Consider the following 25,016-nt stretch of genomic DNA (forward strand, 5'->3'; position numbering starts at 1 on the left):
GGTTCTGGAAATTTTGGTGGTGGTCGTGGAGGTGGTTTTGATGGGAATGACAACTTTGGTCGTGGAAGAAACTTCAGCAGTCATGGTGGGGTTGGTGGCAGCCATGGTGATGGTGGATATGGTGGCAGTGGGGATGGCTACAATGGATTTGATAATGATGGAAGCAATTCTGGAAGTGGTGAAAGAATGATTTTGACAATTACAACAGTCGGTCTTCACATTTTGAACCCATGAAGGGAGGACAATGGTGGCAGAAGCTCTGGCTCCTATGGTGGTAGAGGCCAATACTTGACCAAACCATGAAACCAAAGTGGCTATGCCAGTTCCAGTAGCAGCAGTAGCTATGGCATTGTCAGAAGATTTTAATTACTGTCAGGAAACAAAGCTTAGCACGAGAGGAGAGCCAGAGAAGTGACAGGGAAGCTACAGGTTACAACAGTTTTGTGAACTCAGCCAAGCACAGTGGTGGCAGGGCCTAGATGCTATAAAGAAGACATGTTTTAGACAAATACTCATGTATATGGGCAAAAAACTTGAGGACTGTATTTGTGAATAATAGTATAACAGGCTATTTTAGTTTCTGTTCTGTGGAAAGTGTAAAGCATTCCAACAAAGGTTTTAATGTAGATTTTTTTTGCACCCATGCTGTTGATTGCTAAATGTAGTAGTGTGATCATGACGCTGAATAAATGTATCTTTAAAAAAATAATACAGAGTGTTGCCAATCCTAACTGCACATTAGAATCACCAGGGGTCTTACTGGTGCCCCAAACCATCCTGTAGCAAGTGAAACACCATCTCAACTCAAATAATCCTGATGTACAACCAATAAAGAACCATTACTGGTAAAGTGGATCAGAGAGCGGGCTCTGAAGCCAAACTGCCTGCACCTTAGATGCCATGTGACTATGGAGAAATTACTGAACTGCTCTCTCTCCTAATCTATGATGTTGCAGGGACTAAATGAATTAATAAATGTAAAGCTCTTAGAATAGCGCTTGACTCCCAGTAGGATTTAAATGAATGCTCTTGTTATTGTTGTTATTATAGTTATTATGAGTCATTTGTAATCATAGTCTTAGCACTTTCAAATTTAAGTCCCTTCCTTTTACTTAATTTTGGTAATTTCAGAGTAGTTGAAATGTTGATGTTTCAATGTTCTTATTATGTTCCTCTTCTACTCCAATAATGCAGGAACTCTCATTCATTGTTGGTGGGAATGCCACTTTGGGGTATACACACTTTGGAAAATGGCTTGGCAGCTTTTTTAAACAATGTTAAATATAGATGTTTACTTAATAGGAATATTCCAAAGTCAGCTTGTTTTGACAAATGAACCATGGAATTCTTTTTTTTTTTTTTGACATGGAGTCTCCCTCTGTCACCCCAGTTAGAGTGCCATGGCTCGATCTCTGCTCACTGCAACCTCCGCCTCCCTGGTTCAAGTGATTCTCCTGCCTCAGCCTCCTGAATAGCTGGGATTACAGGTGCTTGCCATAACACCTGGCTAATGTTTTTTGTATTTTTAGTAGAGATGGGGTTTCAGCACGTTGGTCAGGCTGGTCTCAAGCTCCTGACCTCGTGATCCGCCCAGCCTCGGCCTCCCAAAGTGCTAGGATTACAGGCGTGAGCCACCGCTCCCGGCCTGTACCATGGAATTCTAAGATGTTAACAACAAGACAAACTGGGTAAGGGGTATACCAGAATGCTCTGTACTATGTTTATAACTTTTCTATAAATATAAAATTGTTCCAAAATAAAAAAGTTATTTAAAAAAATTTTTTTAGTTTGGGTGCAACGGCTCACACCTGTAATCCCAGCACTTTGGGAGGCCAAAGCAGGTGGATCACCTGAGGTCAGGAGTGCGAGACCAGCCTGACCAACATGGAGAAACCTCGTCTCTACTAAAACTACAAAAATTAGCTGGGCGTGGTGGCACATGCCTGTACTCCCAGCTACTCGGGAGGCTGAGGCAGGAATATCTCTTGAACCCAGGAGGCGGAGGTTCCAGTGAGTTGAGATTGTGCCACTGTACTCCAGCCTGGGCAACAAGAGTGAAATTCCGTCTCAAAAATAAATAAATAAATAAATAATAAATTAATAAATAAAATTTAATTAAAGAAACAGGACTTCTACTTTCAGTCAGGATGAATAACAGCAATGGAGTAAACGGGATTTACCCAACTGTTATAAACAAGAAAACTGGATGAAATACAGTCACGTGCCACTTAATGACTGGGATATGTTCTAAGAAATGTGTTATTAGGTGATTTCCTTGTTGTGCAAACATCATAGGTGTTCTTGTTTTATTTTATTTTATTTCATTTCATTTTATTTTTATTTGAGATGGAGTCTCGCTCTGTCTCCCAGGCGGGAGTGCAGTGGCGCAATCTCGGCTCACTGCAAGCTCTGCCTCCCAGGTTCACGCCATTCTCCTGCCTCAGCCTCCTGAGTAGTTGGGACTACAGGTGCCTGCCACCACGCCCGGCTAATTTTTTGTATTTTTAGCAGAGACGGGTTTTCACCTTGTTAGCCAGGATGGTCTTGATCTCCTGACCTCATGATCCGCCCACCTCAGCCTCCCAAAGTACTGGGATTACAGGCGTGAGCCACCATGCCCAGCCCATAGGGTGTTCTTACACAAACCTAGATGGTAGAGCCTACCACATGCCTAGGTTGTAAGGTGTAGTTGCTCTTAGGCTACAAATCTGGACAGTATGTTATTGTACTGAATACTGCAGACAACTGTAACACAATCAGACAACTGATACACAATGTATTTGTGTATCTAAACATATGTAAACATAGAAAAGGTACAGCATAGAAGTATAGAAAAGGTACAGTAAAAACACAGTATTATAATCTTATGGGACCACCATTACATATGTGGCCTGTCGTTGACGAAGACATCATTATGCTGTGCATGACCGTACATGAAACAATTATTTTCAGATATTAACAAAGGCAACTAGGACTACATTCCCTACGAGAAAGGAAGTAAGCCACACAATCTCCCTAGCTTTCTTCCTAGAGGCAAATTCTGGACTGTAGAACAGGAAGGAGAGCCCAAACAAAGTACAGAAGTCTCACTGAGTTATGGAGACACATATCAGAGTTCAGGGGACACATATTAGAGTTCAGGGAACCTGAGGCAACTGGAAGTTGTGGGGTAAAGTTCTGAAGAAGAGAGAGCCACTACTACAAAAAACAAACAAACAAAAAAATTTACATAAGGAATCCCTTGGCCTCACTCATAGCTGAATTCTAGCACAAACACACAGAAGAGAAACTCTAGCAGGGTATAGTGGGTCATACCTGTAACCCTAGCTACTTGGGAGGATGAAGCAGGAGGATCACTTGAGGACAAAAATTCAAGACCAGCCTGAGCAATATAATGAGACCCCATCTCAAAAAATAATAGAAGAAAAATAAAAGGAACTCCAGGCAAAAAGCAGCTGAAAATCAATCAGCTGAACGGTCTGCAAAACTCACATAGGGTTGAGAGACATTCAAGTTCTGAGCAAGTGTGCCAAATCCTTGTTGATCATTTGAGGTATTCAATAAAGACTCTGGAAAGCTCATACTTTAGTAATAGGGCTAACCTACCCACCTATCCTAACAAAGTATAAAAATAAGCCATAAAAGGATCAAAATAAACTGCAAATAGCTGCATGCCAGAAAAAATAAAATTTAGACTCTCAAAAATGCAAACTTTATAAGGTCCATCATCCAATAAAAAAGTATTAGACATTCCAAGAATCAGGAAAATATGACCCATAACCAGGAGAAAAACCAGTTACTACAAATAAAACCAGTATGACACAGATGATAGAATTAGCAAACAGGACATTAAAATAGCTATAATAACTATATTCAGCTATGTAAATGAAAATATGAACATTGTAAGAACTGTAAGATATAAAGAAGCATAAATAGAACTTCCAGATATCATAAATATAATAACAGGCTGGGCACAGTGGCTCACTCCTATAATCCCAGAGCTTTGGGTGGCTGAGGCAGGAGGATCACTTGAGACTAGGAGTTTGAAGTTACAGTGAGCCATGATTGCATCACTACACTCCAGTGTGACTCCTGGGTGACAGTGTAAGACCTTGTCTCAAAAACACACACAGAAAGCCAGCCTGGGCAACACAGCAAGACCCCATGTCTATGAAAAAATTTAAAATTTAGCTGGGCATGATGGTGCATGCCTGTACTTCTAGCTACTTGGGAGGCTGAGATGGGAGGATCCTTTGAGCCCAGGAGTTCAAGGCTCCAATGAGCTAGGATAGAGTCACTGCACTCCAGCCTGGGTGACAGAGTAAGACCCTGTCTCTTAAAAAAAAAATACAATAACCAAAGAGAAAACTTCACTGAGTGGGATTAGTATAGTACATTAGACACTGAAGAAGAAAATACTACTGACTCTTAACTAGAATATACAATTTGTCTAAACTGAAGCACATAGGGAATAAAAGTTTGAAAAGGAAATGAAGAGTCTTTGTGACTACAGGACAGTATTAAACAGTCTAACAAGCATGTAAGAGTTCTACAAGCAGGGGCCAGGAACAGGGTATATAAATAAGTCTCTGAAGAAACAATGTCAAAATTTTCCAAATTTGATAAAAACTGTGAAGACACAACCCCAAGATGCCCCATGAACCTCAAAGGTAAGAAAGAAGAAAACCACAACAAGATACATCTAAATCAAATCCCTTAAAACTAGTGTAAAAAATGAAAACCCTTCAAAGTAGCCCAAGGGAGAAAAAGACACATTACACACAAAGGAACAAATGTAACAACTGTAGATGTTTCTTCAGAAACTATGCACACCAGGGAATAATGAATATCATGAAAGGGCTGATAGGAAAATAAAATGGTCACTAAGAATTCTAATCCCAGAAAAAAAATTTTTTTAATATAGGTGATAAATGTACAATAAAAAACTGTAAGACTTTAGGGGGTGGGTGGGGAAAGGAGAAAGTCTTTGGGACATAGGGCTAGACAGAGAGTTTTTAGACGTGCCATCAAAAGCAGGACACATAAAAGCAAAAAATGATAAACTGGACCTCATCGAAATGTAAAACTTTTGCTCTGCAAAAGAACATAAAGAAGATGAAAACACAAGCTATACGCTGGGAGACAATATTTGTAAACAACATATAAAACAGAAAACTAGTTTACAAAGAACTCTTAAGACTCATAAATTAAAAAAAATACAACCAGAAGATGAGCAACAGACATGGACAGACATTTCACCAAAAGAAAGATGCCAATGACAAATAAGTATACAAAAAGATGCTCAATATCATTAGTCATTATAGAAATACAAATGAAAATTCCAATGTAATAAAAACCACACATCTATCAAAATGACTAAAATAACAAAGACAACACCAAATGCTGGTAAGATGTGCAGACACTGGAACAATCATACATTGCCAGGGGAAATGTAAAATGGGACAGCTAATCTGGCAAACTGGCAGTTTTTTTACAAAACTAAAAATTTTGAGCAAAATTGGTAGAGTAAGAACCTCCAAAAGTTCCCTTCCATAAAAACAATGAGAAACTGTCAGAAATGTCCAAATGCTACATGTTGAGAACTCTGGAAATGAACCTAAGGCTTACAGTAACATAGGGAGAATTTATTCAAGAAAAAAATGACTGAACATCAGTAAGAACAGTGGGTTGTAGGCTTCATGATATTTTCACTTGCTCTAGTCCTAACCCCACTCTCCTGCTCTGCAGAAGACTGAAAAACCAACAGCCCACAATCAAGGAGAAAAGCAGTAGCAAGGGGTAGGACCACATCAGAGTGCCTTAAAAGCTTCCTTCTCAGAGAACTGTCAAAGATTCGTCTCATGGTTCCCTGGAAGACCCACTTGCAAGGCTGTCTTTATTCCATCTGACTAGGAGATTGCCCAGTGCAAAAACCATTGTAAACTGAAACAAATTACAGGCAATTGCTTAACTTCACAGCTGCCTGAAACAGTTGTAACAAACAACTGACAAACCAGAAACGGTAAAAGGAAAAGCTTTCAAAATGTGGAAACATCACAAATGTCTATCAATTGATGAATAGATAAACAAAACGTCATGTATCTACTCAACGGAATATTATTCAGCCATAAAAAGGAATGAATTCTGATACCTGCTACAACATGAACAAACCTTGAAAGCATTATGCTATGTTAATGCAGTCAGATACAAAAGGCCACATATTGTTTCATTCCACTAATATAAAACATCCAGAAAAAGGCATATCCATAGAGACAGAAAGTAGATTAGTGATTACCAGGGATTGGGAGAAAGTGTATACTCTCTCTTGCTCTTTGGCTTGCTTGCTCTGACGGAAGCTAGCTGCTATGTTGTAAACTATCCTATAGAAAGGCCAAATGGCAAGGAACTGAGGGAGGTGCTCTAGCCAACAGCAAGCAAGAAACAGAGTCCTTCAGTTCAACAGCCTACAAGGAATTGAACCTGACAACAACCACATGAATGAACATAGAAGAAGGTCCTTCTTCAGTTAAGTCTTCAGATGAGACTGCAGTCCTGGCCAACAACCTTGACTGCAGTTTTGTAAGAGACCTGGAGGCACAGGCACCCAGCTAAGTCAGGCCCAGATTCTGGGGCCTCAGAAAATATAAGATATTGAATGTTTAAATCACTACATTTGGGGGTAAGTTGTTAAGCAGCAATAGATAATTAATAAAGATGAGTATTTGCTTAAAACAATAGATTACAGATACTTTAACTGTAAAGCCAGCATCTTTCTTAATGGGGAAAACCCTAGAGGCATTCCCAGCAAGGTCAGAAAGAAGATAAGAGGCCGGGCACAGTGGCTCATGCCTGTAATCCCAGCACTTTAGGAGGTTGACGTGGGTGGATCACAAGCTCAGGAGTTTGAGACTAGCCTGACCAAGATGATGAAACCCCCTCTCCACTAAAAATACAAAAATTAGCCAGGCATGGTGGTGGACACCTGTAATCCCAGTTACTTGGGAGGTTGAAGCAGGACAATTGCTTGAACCCGGGAGGCAGAGGTTGCAGTGAGCCGAGATCGTGCCACTGCACTCCAGCTTGGGCGACAAGAGTGAAATTCGGTCTTAAATTTTTTTTTTTTTTTTTAAAGAAAGAAGACGAGGATGTCCACTATCTCCAGGACACTTTCACATTGTCTGGAGGAACTAGCCAATGCAATAAGACTAGAGAAAGTAATTAAAGGGATAACAGTTAGAAAAGAAGAAGTAACACTATCTGTATTTTCCAACGTAAGAGTACATCTAGAAAACTTTATAGAGAATCTATCATGAAAATGAATTGGAACAATGAAGATTTCAGCAAGATACCAGGATATAAAGTTAACATGCAAAAATCAACTTTGTTCATATATACAAAACATAACCAGTTAGAAGATATAACACATGACAAAATTCATTTACAATAGTAAAAAAAAAAAGATTAAATACTTAGTAACAGACTTTAGAAATTTTCAAAACCTATTTTAAATAAAACTATAAAGTACCTAAAGGACACAAAAGTAAACTAAAAAGATGGAAAGACAGCCTTGTTCCTAGAAATACATACTTAAGGCCGGGCGCGTTCCGGTAATCCCATCACTTGGAGGCCAGACGGGCGGATCACGAGTCAGGAGATCAGACCATCCTGGCTAACCGGTGAAACCCCGTCTCTACTAAAAACAAAAACTAGGCCGGGCGAAGTGGCGGGCCGCTGTAGTCCCAGCTACTCGGGATGCTGAGGCATGGAGAATGGCGTAAACTAGGGAGCGGAGCTTGCAGTGAGCTGAGATTCTGGCCATGCACTCCATCCGGGCGACAGAGCGAGACTCGCCTCAAAAAAAAAAAAAAAAAAAAAAAAAAAGAAATACATATTTAAGTATTGAGGAAAAGAAAAAACCATGATGTGCATAACTATCAGAAACTTCAGAAAACAATACACATATACACACATACAAAAGGATGAATGCAAAAACTTGATAAAGCAAGTTTTGCAGTCAAACACCATCAAAAATGTTTAAATCAATGTAATCTAGAGGAAATAATCCAGTGAATTCAGACATCTACTTTTAAAATACATTATTTTTGAAAACTTGCATAATTTAAACATAAGCTGTGTATTAAATTATAATGAATATTACCTTCCTTAGGTGTGATAATGACATTATGTCTGTAATTTACTTTCAAATCATTCAGCTTCTGGGGGGCAGAGGGGTAGGAGACAGGTAGAAAAGGGAAAGAGAAAGCAAATGTGGCAAAATGTCAAAATTGGTTAAATTTAGGTGAAGGGTATATGGGTGTTCTTTCTACGTTTTCAACTTTCTTGTTAGTTTGAAATTTTTCAAAATAAAAGGATGGGACAAAGGGCATGACAGAAAAGATGGCAGGTATAAGGCTAGATTTCCTTCCTTGACCTCTTGAAAATCGTGCCAAACAACAAAGAGTACAAGAAATAGCAATGCAAATCCTCCTGCAAAAAATTAGGAGGCAGCTAGACAGAGAGGGAAATATAAGATATCTAAATTTATCTTCCTCAGTGGTAAGTTAACAGATAATTAACACGGGTGCATTAAAAAAACAATGGTGTAAACATAGTATTTAGCACTTGGAGGTAATCATAAAAAGAACTAAAACAAATGAAGCATGGAGGATGCAGGAAAAGAGACTTTTACTGTATATTTTACACATTTTACACTATCTGTTTATGTGAAGTATTACATGTAGTAGTAGTAATAACAATAATAGAGTTTCCCAATTACATGGACTATCCAGAAAGATTCTGTGACAGAAGACACTGTACCCAGAGAAAAGGCATTTCTCATCATCTTCACTACCTTGAAGTGAAATATTTAAAATACAATTGTAAATGGTTAAATACTTTAAAATACTATTGGGTTTAGTAGAATCACAGGTCTACCTACATGAGTACCATGACCATGATACCAAAAAATAACAAATTAATACATTAAGATGACATATCCTATTATTTCAAATAACTTAGAATTATGTTCATTCTGGTTTTTAAAAAATTTGAATAAACAGACTCACAGTTCCACAAGGTTTGGAAGCTTCTGAGCAAGGTTTTCTGGCTGAAAATTAAAAACTCAGAATTAAATTTTATTTTTGAAAAATGTCTAAACATTTCTAATTTATTTAAATACAAAGTACTACCTTTTTGAGGGGTGTAAATTTTGAGAAAATGTGAAAATAATTAATCAGCAGGTCTGGGTTCTATTCTTATAGAGACCATACTACAACTTAAATTTATAAATTTGAACAATAAAAAGCAGTATCTCTTAGAGCAGCGGTCCCCAACATTTTTGTCTCCAGGGACTGGTTTCCTGGAAGACAAATTTTCCAGACAAGGTTGTGGGGGTGGTGTGGGGATGATTCAAGTGCATTAAGTTTATTTTGCACTTTATTTCTATTATTATTACATTGTAATACATAATGAAATAATTATAGAACGCACCATAATGAAGAATCAGTGGGAGCTCTAAGCTTGTTTTCCTGCAACTAGATGGTCCCACCTGGGGGTGATGGGAGACTGTGACAGATAATCAGGCATTAGATTCTCATAACAAGTGTGCAACCTACATCCCTCGCATGTGCAGTTCACAATAGGGTTTCTGCTATGAAAATCTAATGCTGCTGCTGATGGGACAAGAGGTGGCATTCAGGCGGTAATGCAAGTGACAGGGTGTGGCTGTCAATACAGATGAAGCTTCGCTCACTTGCCTGCCACTCACCTCCTGCTGTGCGGCCCCAGTCCTAACAGGTACCAGGTCCATAGTCCAGGAATTGGGGACCCCTGCCTTAGAGAAACCACAAACCTCAAAATCCATGGTCATGGAAGAAATGAAAATGTGCTTCACAGACACAGACAGAGGGAAGAACCAGAAACTGAAGTGACACAACTGGAAGCTGAGGAACACCGAAGGTTGCTGGCAACTCCCAGCAAGGAGAAACGCAAAGAGCACATGCTCCCTCAGAGCCCTGAGAAGGAACCAATCTGAAAAGGAACCATTTCGTACCACATCTTGATTGCGGAATTCTTGTCTCAAGAACTGTCAGAGAATACATTTTTGTTGTTTTAAGTCACCCAGTTTTTGACAATTTGTCACGGCAGCCCTAAAAAACTAATATATCCTCTAAATTCTCAAATCATGCTCCTCAAGAGAAAATAAGGGAAATCTGTAGGGCCCCCAGGTACAAGACCCAACTAAGCTCCAAATGAACAGGGAAAGCTGGAGCTCATGTGGTCCACGGGAGTGTCAGACCTGGCCACAGGTCTGGAGATCAGAGTAGAGGTGTGATATGGGAGGGACAGGAAATTGGCCATTGGCAGAAGAGAGAAAGGCAGACAAACCTAGGTCCCTTACCCAGAAAATGTCAGAGTCCTGAAAGGGCTGGCCTTTCCATGAAAAGAATCCTAAAACAATTCTACTCACAGACTGAAAGCAGGCTTCTCTCTGCTGGAGGTACTGGGAAGGGGAGAAAGCCTCCTGTAAATAACTGAAAGCCAGTCCGCATACACACACACACACACAGATATATGCATATATACACATATAATATCTCTCTCTCTCTCGCTCTCTCTCTCTCTCTCACACACACACACACACACACACACAGGGGGTTCAAATTTACACATACGAAAAGAAAGAGTCAAAAGGCTGGAGGAGCACATTGAGTCAAAACTAATTTTTTCATCTACATTCAAGCATACTATAGGGTAAACTGTGTATCAGTAATAATGAATCAAGAATGGCTTTTTAGAAGACATTAGGTCTGACCCGAGTTCCAAAAGACATAAATTATAACAGGCTGACATGGAATGGAGAGGAGGGTAATTCTGTACAGCTTTCTAGGCACAAGAAGCAACATATGAAAAGCCAAAAGAAAACAAGGTACAACTGGGAAACTGCAAATACAATCCATTCTGCTATAACTACATAACAGCACTCCGAAGAAATCTTACATTTTCAAAAATCCTGTTAGAAAAACAATCATGTCAATAGAAAAACTAATGTGTTAAGGACTAGAAAGTTGACTATTTTAAATAACCAAGAAATTTTTCATAGAGAAACTTGGATTTTTAACAATGAGCATGTGTCTTTTATAATTGAAAAAAATTAAAATTGAATTTTAAGATCTGCTGTGTGCAGCATAAGCTGTTATACAATTGATTATAATCAATTGTATACAATTTGAGATCTAAACATTCACTAGGACAAGTGACATTAGTTTGGTATGTCTGGGCCATTGGGTATGAAGATGTATGATTTTACAGAGAATGGCAAGGAACAGATCACTAAGGGCTTATATTTTATACTAAGGAATAGCTTTTAAAAAATCCTGAACACAATGGAATATCACTGGTTTATTTTAAACCAGAAAATGTCATTATTAATGTCATACTGGCATACTGATGTATTTAAATAGTTAGCAACAGTATCCCAAACTGTTTATATATACATATCCTTCCCTTTTGTGATAACCAAGTATCACTGAATATGAATATTGTTAAGAAATCAAGGAAGCATTTTTGAGTACCCACTCTTATCAGTATCATTTGTATTTCGTTTTCAAATGCTGAAAGCTGTGATTCTTTTTGCCCCAAGTTTCTATACTGATATATGCAACAAGGTCCTTCAAAACTAGTCATTTCTCAGATGTTCCTTGTGGATCCGTCTAAATCCCTGGAGTGTTTTGTTTTTATCATCAGTATCTCCCTTGAGACTATACACTTCCGTTCATGGGCATACATACAAAGCATCCTAGAAAAATTAGGGAACCAGTGGGTAGAGGGCCTTAATTATAGCTGTTCCTATAAAAAGGAAAGATTTGTCCAAAAAGAAATGCTGTTTGACTGTTAGACCTTCACCTAGTTTCATCTGCTAATATCAATACTTTATCTGGCTAATTCACACACTCCACGGCCATTCTTTCTGCATGTCTACTCGGCTCCATCAAATAGCATTCTAATCTTTCCATGACAAACTAGTTAGTACTTTTGAGCTGTAGCTCTACACACAATTAAGCACTGAAATGATGCTTTTGCTGCCAATAGAGCATCTTTATGTCTTTATTAACAAGTAGGTACATTGTGTTTTTATTTAAAAATAAGCACATTCACTTTGAGAAAATTGCAGTTCATTAGAATAATGCCTTAAAACACACAGACACTTAGGAATAGATGCCCCAAACTCCTGGCAAATAATCAGCCCTTGCACAGGCTGTGACTGACACCTACCGGTGTTCCATAATATCACTCTCTGTTTTCTAATGCCATATTTTTAGCAATGTAGCTGACAAATGCTATACATTTCAATTTTTATACTTCTATAATTTAGATACAGCATGTAAGAGACTAGACAACTAGAAATTAATGTCAGAATTTTTGTTACTTTGTGGGTAACCAAGCTCTAATGTTGGATTATGGAAGTCACACAAATTAGTGTATCCTAATCCATAGGATTTACAAGCTATGAAGTGTTTTAATGTTTTTACATTTAAAATCCTGATAAAAGCAATAGTCTTAAAGTGCTTCTCAAATCTATTACTATTATTGCCTTCTTGTTTCACTATTTGAAACAGAAAAGTTTATCAAATGAATATAACATGTACTCAAATACCTCCTACTAAATTACCTAGAAATTGTTTTTCTAAATCAAGCCAAGGATTCTCTTCATTAAATCCCATTTAATCCCAGCACTTTGGGAGGCCGAGGCCGGCGGATCACGAGGTCAGGAGATCGAGACCATCCTGGCTAACACGGTGAAACCCCGTCTCTACTAAAAATAGAAAAAACTAGCCGGGCGAGGTGGCGGCGCTTGTAGTCCCAGCTCCTCGGGAGGCTGAGGCAGGAGAATGGCGGGAACCCGGGAGACGGAGCTTGCAGTGAGCTGAGATCCGGCCACTGCACTCCAGCCCGGGCGACAGAGCGAGACTCCGTCTCAAAAAAAAAAAAAAAAAAAAAAAATCCCATTTACATTACTATCTAGCTAAACAACTTTTCTTTACAATAATGAAAAAGTAAACTTCAGCAAGCACAGTTAGTATAAAACCTACCCCAAATTCTGAATCAATAACGCTTTACCATATCCTTTTAGACTCCACTTAAATGGGAATGTTTTAAAACTTTTAAACTTGGAACAAATATGTCAAATATTTTGCAAACACCATCGTGTTCAGTGATAGTTTCTGGTGGGCACTGTGCATTACCTACTTTGTTTCCTTCTCTTTCCGAACACCTGCTAGGACTGCACATCTTTCATCAAGCTGGCCACGGCTAAGTAACTTGCTTGGTCAGTGAAATTAAGCCAAAGTGGAAGCCTTGACATGATGGAGCACAAAAGACCTCACCCCTTCCACAGAGACCACCACATGCTGGACGTTTTGTCAGCTTCATTCCTGAGCAGAGGCTCCAGGCTCTGAGAGACTAGTACAGTGTAGACAAGAAATATGTGTGCTGTTATAAGCCACTAGGACTCAGGGTTCGGAAAAACCTGCTCCATCCTGGCTTCTAACAACACATTTCAAAGAAGTCACAGATTAAATGCATTTCAGTTCTTATAGAAGTTATAAAAAGTAGAAGAAAGCAGAATGAATTTGGACCACTATCTCATACCACATACAAAAATTAACTCAAAATGGATCAGCAACTTAAATTTAAGAGCTAAAACCAAACTTCATAGAAGAAGACATAGGAGTAAATCTCCATAATCTTAGATTTGGCAATGAATTGATAGCTATTACATCAAAAGCATGAACAGCAACAGAAACAATAGACACACTGGCCGGGTGCAGTGGCTCATGCCTATAATCTCAGCATTTCGGGAGGCCAAGGTGGGTGGATCATTTGAAATCAAGAGTTCGAGACCAGCCTGACCAACCTGGTCAAACGTCATCTCTACTAAAAATACACAAAAAATAGGTGGGCATGGTGGCATGTGCCTATAGTACCAGCTACTCTGGAGGTTGAGGCAAGAGAATCCCTTGAACCCAGGAGGGGAAGGTTACAGTGAGCTGAGATTGTGCCACTGCACTACAGCTGGGCGACAGAGTGAGCCTCCATCTCAAAATAAATAAATAAATGAAAAAACAGTGCTGGATGCGGCAGCTTACGCCTGTAATCCCAGCACTTTGAGAGGCTGAGCCAGGCGGATCACAAGGTCAAGGGATGGAGACCATCCTGGCCAACATGGTGAAACTCCATGTCTACTAAAAATATAAAAATTAGCTAGGCATGGTGGCACGCACCTGTAGTCCCAGGTATTCGGGAAGCTGAGGCAGGAGAATCGCTTGAACCCAGGAGGCAGAGGTTGCAGTGAGCCGAGATGGCGCTACTGCACTCCAGCCTGGCAACAGAGTGAGACTCCACCTCAAAAAAAAAAAAAAAAAAAAAAAAAAAAAAGATACAGTGGATGTCATCAAAACATAAAAACTTGTGTGCATTACAGGACATTACAAGAAAGTAAAAAACACAACCTACGGAATGGGAGAAAATACTTACAAATCATGTATCTGGTAAGGGTCTAGCATTCAGACTATAAAAAGAACCCTTACAATTCAACAACAAAATGACAACTCAATTAAAAAATGGGCAAAGGATCTGAACAGACATTTCACCCAAGAAGATATGCAAATGTCCAAAGAGCACATGTAAAGATGCTAGCATTAGGGAAATGCAAATCAAAACTACAATGAGGTGTAGTGAGCCCACTAAGACAGCTGTAACACTAACAAAAAATGGAAAATAACAAGTGTCGGCAAGGATGTGGAGAAACTGGAACCATTGTGCATTGCTGGCGGTAATGTAAAATGGCTCAGTCACTGTGGAAAAGTTTTGTGGTTCCTCAAAAAATTAAGCATAAAATTATCATACGACCCTGAAATTCCTCTCTTATTTATATACCTAAACGAACTGAAAACAGGTACTTTAACATGTACATTCATGTTCATAACTGCACTACTCACAATAGCTAAAAGGTGGAAATAGCCCAAATGTCCATCAGTAGATGAATGGGTAAACAAACGGTGGTATAGCCATACAATGGGATCCTACTGAACCACACACACACACAAAAATATGAAGTAGAGACTTATGCTAAAACTTGGATAAACCTTGGAAACACTTTGCTAAGTGAAAGAAGCCAGATACACAAAGTTTCATATTTTGTGATCCCATTTATATAAAATATCTAGAGTTAACCCAGAGAGAAAACAGATTGCTGGTTACCAGGGCTGGGTGTGGGAGCTGAGGGTGGGGGCGAGGGAATGGGGAGAAACTGCTTAATGGGTGAGGGGTTTTACTCTGGAGTGAATGAAATGTTTGGAACTAGACAGAGGCGGCTGCATACACGGTGAATGTACTGAATCCTACTGTTCATTTCAATAGGATTAATTTTATGTTACGTCAGTTTCACCCCAATAAATTGGTTTTCATTTTTAAAAAGTTAATGAAGTTTTGGTACTGAAGGAATAAAAAGTACTTCATTCACAAACTACCACAACACACTTAACAAACTTTTTAGTTGGATCAATAATTTGATGTTATTGCTTCTGAGCAGGTACACGGCATGAGTTAAATACCACATGTCCAGATTTTTTAAAACTGTGGTAGACCTCTTTTCAACTTGCGCATTCCTTCTCCAGTATTTCCCTCCATTTGTATATATGTCATAGAGCAATATTTATCAACAGAGGAATTGGAAACCCTAGCAGGCTAATGGTACAGAACGAGGGAACCAGCATTCTTTCTTCTTCCGCAGTAGCATAAATGCCTTCAGGGTCCTAGTTACCATTACCTTTGTCTCTTGACTCACTTCATAATTATTACTCATTTTCCTTTGTTTCTCTCTCTGCCATGATGGAAACATTCTCTATCTGTGCTGTCCAATACGGCAGACACTAGCCACATGTGGCTACGAAGCAATTAAAATGTGGTTATGTGATGGAGGAACTGAAGTTTTAATATTATTTCACTTTAATCTAAATGTTAAGGCCGGGCACGGTGGCTCACGTCTGTAATCCTAACACTTTGGGAGGCTGAGGGAAGTGGATCACCTGAGGTCAGGAGTTCAAGACCAGCGCGGCCAACATGGTGAAACCCCATCTCTACTAAAAACACAAAAATTAGCCAGGCGTGGTGGCGGGTGCCTGTAACCTCAGCTACTCGAGAGGCTGAGGCAGGAGAATCACTCGAACCCGGGAGGCAGAGGTGAGCTGAGTTCGTGCCATAGTACTTCAGCCTGGGTGAAACACTGTCTCCAAAGAAAAAAAAAGTTAATAGCACATGTGGCTGGTAAAGTGTGCAGAATTCATACCTTTATATTCACTACTGATTTTTCACTTAAACTCAGCTCTTTCAAATATAAAACATAAAGAATAACTACTTAACTATATGAATGATGTTTTAGATTATTTTTCTTAGAAATAAATGAAAGTATTTGCTTAGCATTTATAGAGATTAAAATTGTCATCTTAAGAAATGTAAACGAAAATATTTTAAGTACCTTCAAAACTGCAAATGTTTTCTGGCAAAAAACATAAAACAAACATCAAGACTGACATTTTTAACTTAGCAAAAACTTACAGAATGAGCTCAAAATAAAAAAACACTATACATCCAGTACATTTACAAAAATAAAATGTTTCTGAATTTGATAGAAATTTGATTGCCAAGAAAAGATTTTTCAAAAGAAAAAACAGGCATCAAAAATTGCTGCAATGCCTCTTGAAGTGTTTATCTTAAAAATACTTGTTAAAACCGAAAGTTATATAAATGTCAGAAACAAGGGTTGGAGGTTATAAGCATCAAGAGTCTTACCTAGCTTTTTATTTTTTAAAAATCCTATTTAATAAACATGCCATAAGTATGACTTTATAAATGAAATTTTCAAAGCAATATAAAAATACACACAAAAATAGAATACCAAACACATTCCCATTAAGCCAGATCAATGATTTAAGATTATGCCTAGCTTGAACAATTCTGTAAGTTTATGACATAACTGTTTGGTTTGGGGGGGTGGGGTGGGGAGCATGTTCCAAGATCAGTGTACAAGTGCCTTTACTTACATAACGTATGTATTTGTTGACTGATTCGATGGGACTAACATTTAGACACTGGCGTCTCACTTCTAGTACACAGGTGCCTCATTATAGTGAATGCCTGAAAAATGAATTTAAACTTGTGGAAACATACATATACCAATGGTTTTGAGTCTTTTGCTTGCAAATAACACCCTTTAAGTATACAAGAAAATGGTCTGTTCTAAGGAAAAGACCCCTAGCCCTGCCACCTCTTTCTAAACTGTCCCCCTCCTAATTCCCTAGGCAGAAACTACAAATTACAGGGTATATGCTAAGTCAGGCTCCCTATATTTTATTTAAAAAACAAAGAATGATACATGTTTTAAAAATATTTCTAGTAAGCTAGACTATTATTCACAGGAAAACTCAGACACAGGCTTTACAAAAATTAACTGGGAAAATTCACTTAACATTGCAGCACTTAATTTCTATACAGTGGATAAACATGGTTAAATTTTAACAGCATGGTGGTGCTAGACTAGGAAGAGGTTATCAATAAATATCTACAGAATTAAAATGAAGCAAAACTAACTGGACCACAAATTAGGAGACCTTATTTTTGCACTGAAAAGCCATAAAAGTGACTTTAGGACCAACCATTATCCTCTTCTTAGTTTCTTCAGAAAGAAAAATTATCTACATTATCAATAAAGCTTCTAGCTTTAAAATCCTATGACTCCATAAATAGAGTTATGGAACAGACATTCATTTTCCTGAAAAATGAAAGTCTTTATGACATATGAGAGGCTTGAGTTTCTTAATTATTTGACAAGAAGTCACTGTTCCACATTACTGACAAGGAAGCGGTAACAATGACAGAAAAGCTTCTAACTCTGAAAATTCAACAGGAAAATAAGTTGTTGTAACAAAACTTAATTTTCAGGCACATGTGTATTATGAAGACAGGATAAATGTAATGGCTGTTTTCCAGAACAGTACCACATATTACATACAAACACTAAAACACTAACAGACCATTAGAATGCTTTACTATTTAATATACTCACATATTTCCACAGTCAATTTAAAAAACAGAGATGCTTTTATACAGAGCCAGCTCAAGAACAGTACAATCATGGCAATTATGGAGGTCCTGCATCCTAGCAGCAGTTCAAGCTGCAAGGATCCAACAGACTGGAGAAAAACAAGAAGTCCTTGCTCTGGAATTCAAAATGAACCAAACCAACAACAAAACTTCATTCCCGCTCCGTTTTTCCTACCGCACTTGGCTGTATGATGCTCTTTTAGGCCATCTCTTTAACTTACTGTTTTTCCCCTTACGGTGTTCTGATCCTTATTTGATCCAGATCCTACTATTACCAAATTCAAGTGGGGGGGTGGCAGATAGAGTTGTGACTTTCCTAGCCATCAGCCTCTCTCACTCTCATCTAGCCACCAGCTAAGAGAGTCATCTATGTCAATAAGGCATAAACATATGCATCACTGTAAATCAAAATATTTAGACTCACTGATTAGAAAGCTTGATAAAACCTTAGTGGTACTGTATTCTAACCATCTTATTTTAACTGACTCTGAACTATAAAAATAAATATTTACTGAAACTAATATAAACCAAACTTACTAGTAGGGCTTTCCCTTTTCCTGTAAACACTTAAGTAAGGCTCTGTTTCTTTCAGCCTTCACCCCTATCCTCACACTCTCCACCCATCTACAACTGTAATCACTATCAGTTTGATGTACTTTCTATGCCTTAGTTTACTTGTCTATAAAATAAGGATAATAGTGCCTATATCATAGGATTGTCCTGAGGATTAAATAATACATGCCATTTGCTTAAAACTGAGCACTTGGTACAGACTCAAACAGTGCTAGCTGCTATCAGATTTTAACTAATCCAATATTGATGAATATTGAGGTTTCAACAATTTTTCATCATATTCAATTCTGTGATGAACATTCTTGTTCACCAGACTTTTCTATTGGGTAGATTCTTGCAAGTGAAAATGCCGATTCAAACACATATCCATGTACAGTTTTGCTAGACATGGCCCAACCACCCAACAAAAAGATTAATTTCCATTAAGAGTATGTGACAGTATCTTCTCCCAACTGTACCCAACACTGGGTATTAATTATCCTTAACACTAGGTGTTAATCTTTTTTTTTTTTTTTTTTTTTTTTTGAGACAAGGTCTTACTGTGTTGCCCAGGCTGGTTTCAAACTCCTGGGCTCACATGATCCTCCCATCTCAGCCAAGTAGCTGGTATGCCTCGATGCCTGGCTAGGTGTTAATCTTTGCCAATCTGATAGGTAAAAATGATTAGCGTTTTATCATTTCCTCTAAAAGTTGAGCATCTTTTTTTTTTTTTTTTTTTTTTTTTGAGACTGAGTCTCTCTCTGTAGCCCAGGCTGGAGTGCAGTGGCCGGATCTCAGCTCACTGCAAGCTCCGCCTCCCAGGTTTACGCCATTCTCCTGCCTCAGCCTCCCGAGTAGCTGGGACTACAGGCGCCCGCCACCATGCCTGGCTAGTGTTTTGTATTTTTTTTAGTAGAGACGGGGTTTCACCATGTTAGCCAGGATGGTCTTGATCTCCTGACCTCGTGATCCACCCGTCTCGGCCTCCCAAAGTCCTGGGATTACAGGCTTGAGTTACCGCGCCCGGCCAAGTTGTGCATCTTTTTATGTGTTTTTGCTATCTGTATTCTTTTTTCATTTGCCTGTTCATATTTGAAGCAGAAAGTCAGGAATGTTTTTCTCCTGGGCTAATAGGAAAGAAAAAACATCTCTGTCTCATTTCCCAGCCCAATTCAGGAATACGATTGACAGACCTCTCTTTCCTTCACTTGGTGGAATATAATTTTTAAGTTAAATTATCTCTTGTTGCATAAATTAACCGCTTAATCAGGATCCATCTACTCCTGTTGCTTAGCTATAAGCCAAACTCTCTCTTTCATTAAAATTTGGATACCTCTGGCTGGGCACGGTGGCTCATGCCTGTAATCCCAGCACTTTGGGAGGCCGAGGCGGACGCATCACAAGGTCAGGAGATCAAGACCATCCTGGCTAACATGGTGAAACCCCGACTCTACTAAAAACACAAAAAAAACTTAGCCGGGCGTGGTGGCAGGCGCCTGTAGTCCCAGCTACTCAGGAGGCTGAGGCAGGAGAATGGCATGAACCTAGAAGGCGGAGCTTATAGTGAGCCGAGATCGCGCCACTGCATTCCAGCCTGGGCGAGAGTGAGACTCCGTCTCAAAAAAAAAAAAAAAAAAAAAAAAAAGATACCTCTTTCTTGTCCATTCATATTTACAAAATAAGCAAGTAGTAAAAGCTCTATCAGTATTTGGGCAAGTTACTCTTTCATTTCCTCAGGAAGGCCAACTGTTCCCATTAAGAAAAGAAGTTGACAGATTCATTAAGTGATTTTGCTTCCAGGTTGAGATTTTATACTTTCCTCAAAGTCTCTTGTGGCCTTTTTTATTGTAAATAAAGGAACTGAGGTCCAAAGAGGTTAAGCCATAGGACTTTGATCTCTTACCTCTCAGTCCTGAGTTGTGCTACCAAACCATGAAACAGCCACTTCCCGGGACTGCAGCCCTGAAATGCTCCCACTACTAATTTCCTCCCTTGAGGAACTTCAGAATTTTAGAAAGGACTGGTGATTGTTGCTTCCAAGCTATATTCCTTCTCCTACTTACAAAGACCACAGGTACCAAAGCAGGGAAGGTTGTAAGGCCCACCTCAGCCCCCTCCACCTTGCACATTCAGACCGTGTCATCATCAGAAACTTCTCCATGACCACAGTCTTTTTCTGCCACCAAAATGTCCCATATCCCAGATGGCTTACCCAATACAGCAGTTCTTCAACTTCAATGGGTACTTTGGCCCACCTCCATTCTCCGTATTCACTCTTCCTTTATTTGTCTCCAATCCAGCTCAGATTTCATGTTATATCACTCTCTTGGCCAAATCCTAAACCTTAAGTCTCTCTGTACTTGTACTGCACCCACCTGGCAAAAACCTAAATCTGTATGAATGCCACAGTCTTCCTTCTCCATACCTCAGACAGCTGAGTAGAGCAAGAGAAAGTTCCCTAAACAAGCAGAAGATTCCACCATAAGCTTAATCACCAACTGCTTATAAATAACACCCAACAATTCTATCTTTCTCTAGCCAAACTGCCATGTGACTCTTCCAACCTGCCCTCTCCCCAAATGTTCATTCCCAAGCAGATGGTCTGACCTGGTAAACGCATCAGATAAAAACTCTCTCAACTGCCTCTCTCTCCCTCAGTGTACATCTGTCTTTCCACCTGTCCTCCCTTTCTTTACTTTTACAAAGGAGGAAAGGATATATTCCCAAGGTCAATCCTTCCATGTGTACTCTGGAGCCCATTCTTAGCAAACTTGGACTTTTAATTATTCCCTTTTTCCAGAGGTTCAACTCCTGTCTAATGGGAACTTCCTATCAGCATTTACTTTGTCCTCTTAGAAAACAGAAGAGAGGGGGGAAAGGAAAGGGAAAATAAAAGGGAAGAATAGAAGAAAAATCTCCTTTGTTGTCAAATTCCCTCCCACTATGCCCATCCCATATCACAGCCAAACTTCAAGACCTATCTACCCATCTGTTTACTAGAGGTCCTCTCTGCGTATCCCATCTATGTGGGGGTTTCCATAGAGAACATCAATACTCAAACAAAAGAAAAGCTGCTTCCGCTTAAGTGGAGATAGACTATCGCTCGGTCCCCACCTCAGCACTGCTCAGTAAACCTGAGGTTCTGTGGAACTGTTAGATACAGCTAGGTTCCTCTTCAAACAGTTTGTCCAGTTCCCCTGTTATTTATTCCAAGTTCCAGCCCCCACTTCATCCTTTTGCTGAGCTTTAACCTGTCTAAATATGCCTAGACATGCCACAGCCCTGTTTCCTTATGTGGAAATAGGTTAGCTTTCTAGTCACCTGTAGGTGACCCCTTCCTCCCCTCCCTCTCTCCTCTATCACGTGCCTACCTTGTCTAAGAAAGTTTAAATGTTTAGCCAATTGGGACTAGTTTAGATTGTGTGGTCCAACCTCAGCCAATTAGGGAAAGACACAGGACAGAATCTGCGTTGTTCTCCTTTGTTCTGTGTGTTCTCGTGGTGGCTAAGCCTATGAGCAACACCCTTCCACAGAAGAAAATTGGCCTTGCTGAGAAATTCTCTGAGTGCTCGTTTTCTTTGTGGCCCTGAGCTTTTACTTCCAATAGAACCTATAAAACCACTGCTCAAGGCAAGCGAAACAGGTATGTAGACTTGTCCCTCGAACATTGTGCCACTGAGTCTTAGTTCATCTTTTTCCCTTAAACTTGAATGCCAACAAATGAAAATTCCATGAGAAGAAGCAGCTGTTCCATGACATATCTATCGTCAATGTCTTGAAGAATGATGGGTACACAGTAAGTACTCAACAAATCCACACTAATTGAATGATGCTAGGGTTATAGGTATGAGCCACTGCACCCGGCCCCCACAACTACTTCTTGTTCACCTATCAACTATGTAACTAGATTTCAATATAAACCAGCTTATGTTTAAAAAGAAAGTTCTGGCCAGGCACAGTGGCTCTCTGTAATCTCAGCACTTTGGGAGGCTAAGGCGAGAGAATCACTTGAGCCCAGGAGTTCGAGATCAGCCTGAGCAACACAGCAAGACCCCATCTCTATAAAAAGTTGTAAAACTTAGCTGTGTATGGTGTGGTGGTGTGTGCTTGTAGTCCCAGCTACTCAGGAAGCTGAGGCAGGAAGCTCATTTGAGCTCAGGAGGTCAGGGCTGCATTGAGTCAGGATCACGCCACTGTACTCCAGCCTGGGCAACAGAGCAAGACCCTGTCTCAAAACAAAACAAAAAGTTTTAAGGTTTCTCAGCTATACAAATAAATGATTAATCAAATATTGCTTTAAAAAAAGTTTTTTTGAGACCAAGTCTCACTCTGTTGCCCAGCCTGGAGTGCAGTGGCATAATCTCAGCTTACTGCAAACTCAACCTTGCAGGTTCAAGTGATTCTCCTGCCTCAGCCTCCCGAGTAGCTGGGACTACAGACGTGCACCACCATGCCTAGCTAATGTTTGTATTTTTGGTAGAGACGGGGTTTCACCATGTTGGCCAGCCTGGTCTCAAACTCCTAGCTTCAAGTGATCTGCCCGCCTTGGCCTCCCAAAGTGCTAAGATTACAGGCATGAGCCACCATGACTGGCCAAAAGTATTTTGAAATATAAAACATGTCTACCCTTTAGTCCAACAATCCTACTTTTTAGGCTATCCTAAATATAAACATACATATACATACAAGAATGTACATATATCTACTGGCCTAGAGGTTAGTGGAATGAGAATAGCATGAAATGAAAAAAGAGACTTCCAGAGAAATATGTATGATTTTATTTTTGTTATTAAAAAAGGAAAAATACAAACAGAATATATATATAATTACATAAACACAAGCAAGGAGGTGGAAGGTGGTATAGTCTGAATGTTTGTGTTTCCCCAAATTCATACATTAAAATTCTAAACCCCATGATGATGATGTGTTAGAAGGTGGGACCAGCTGGGCATGGTGGCTCATGCCTGCAATCCTAGTACTTTGGCAGGCCGAGGTGGGTGGGTCACCTGAGGTCGGGAGTTCAAGACTAGCCTGACCAACATGGAGAAACCCCATCTCTACTAAAATTACAAAATTAGCTGGGCGTGGTGGCGCATGCCTGTAATCCAAGCGACTTGGGAGGCTGAGGCAGGAGAATCACTTAAATCCGGGAGGCAGAGGTTGCCGTGAGCCGAGATAGAGCTGTTGCACTCCAGCCTGGGCAACAAGAGTGAAACTCCATCTCAAAAAATAAAAATAAAATAAAAATTAAAAAAAGAGGTGGGACCTTTGGGAGGCAATTAGATTATGACAGCAGAGCCCTTATGAATGGAATCAGTGTCCTTTAAAAGAGGTCGGGGAGAGACCCTTGACCCCTTCCACCATGTGAGAACACAGCAAGAAGGCACCATCTACGATCCAGTAAGAGAGACCTCACCAGACACCGAATCTGCTAGCACCCTGATCTTGTACTTCCCCACCTCCAGAGCAATAAGAAATATATTTGTTTATAAGCCACTGATTTTATGGTGTTTTGTTATGGCAGCATGAATGAACCAAAGCAGAGGATACAATCCAACTATTTATGTTGGTTGCTTCACAAACTGGAAAAAGAGAGGATTGCTTTCCAGATACTCCTCTATGTTGTTTGACATAAGGGCATATACCAGTTTTGTAATTGCAAAGTTTATTCTTTCAAATGTGCAGAAAGGCTTTTTCTTGTGCTTTAGTTCTAAATATGAGCATTCGCCAAGTTCTGGACTTTTGCCATGCAATCATCCTACAAATACAAGCCCACTACATGGCTCTGAGCAACTGAGGGGCAAAAGGGAGAAGGGTAGAGGTTGTGTATTAGCGACAACTTCTCTTCTCAGCAAGAGGCCTAATATGCTGAGGGGTGGGAGAGGAAAGGAGGAAAATGCTGAGAGAAGGCATTTAACACACATACAAAAATGTAAACAGGAAACAAAAAAAACAATGTTAAGAAACACTAAAACAACATGAACATGGAAGTGACTGACAGATTCCCAAGCTTGTTTAAAATCTGTAAGTAAAAGGCCAATTAAGCAATAATATATTCGAGATACTATATATTTTCAATAATGTTTTCCCCAGTTTTGGACAGTATTGCAGTTATAAATAAAATTGCACATATTACTCTCTTTTAGGAACTATATTTTAACATCAGCAAATATTCCAAAAGCCCTAAGAATCACTACTAGTTTTGAGCACTCTAGGAAAAGTAATGTTTTACCTGTTTTCAAAAACCGTGCTGTAAGCTGTCATGTATCTGATATAATCAGGCAATGGGCAGGCCTTGGGAT

At 39.5% G+C, this 25,016-nt stretch overlaps 1 protein-coding gene across 3 annotated transcripts in view; it reads right to left on the reverse strand.

Annotated features, from left to right (window-relative positions):
* Positions 1-25,016, reverse strand: part of LRRC28 (leucine rich repeat containing 28) — a 131,510-nt gene that overhangs the window by 97,180 nt on the left and 9,314 nt on the right. For all 3 annotated transcript variants that reach the window (XM_030930505.1, XM_010382152.2, XM_030930504.1), the window contains exon 3: positions 9,066-9,106. In XM_030930505.1, coding sequence (XP_030786365.1) covers positions 9,066-9,106 — 41 coding nt within the window. The remainder of the gene's footprint in view (positions 1-9,065; positions 9,107-25,016) is intronic.

This window comes from Rhinopithecus roxellana, chromosome 5 (assembly GCF_007565055.1).
Source record: "Rhinopithecus roxellana isolate Shanxi Qingling chromosome 5, ASM756505v1, whole genome shotgun sequence".
NCBI classification, from domain to species: domain Eukaryota; kingdom Metazoa; phylum Chordata; class Mammalia; order Primates; family Cercopithecidae; genus Rhinopithecus; species Rhinopithecus roxellana.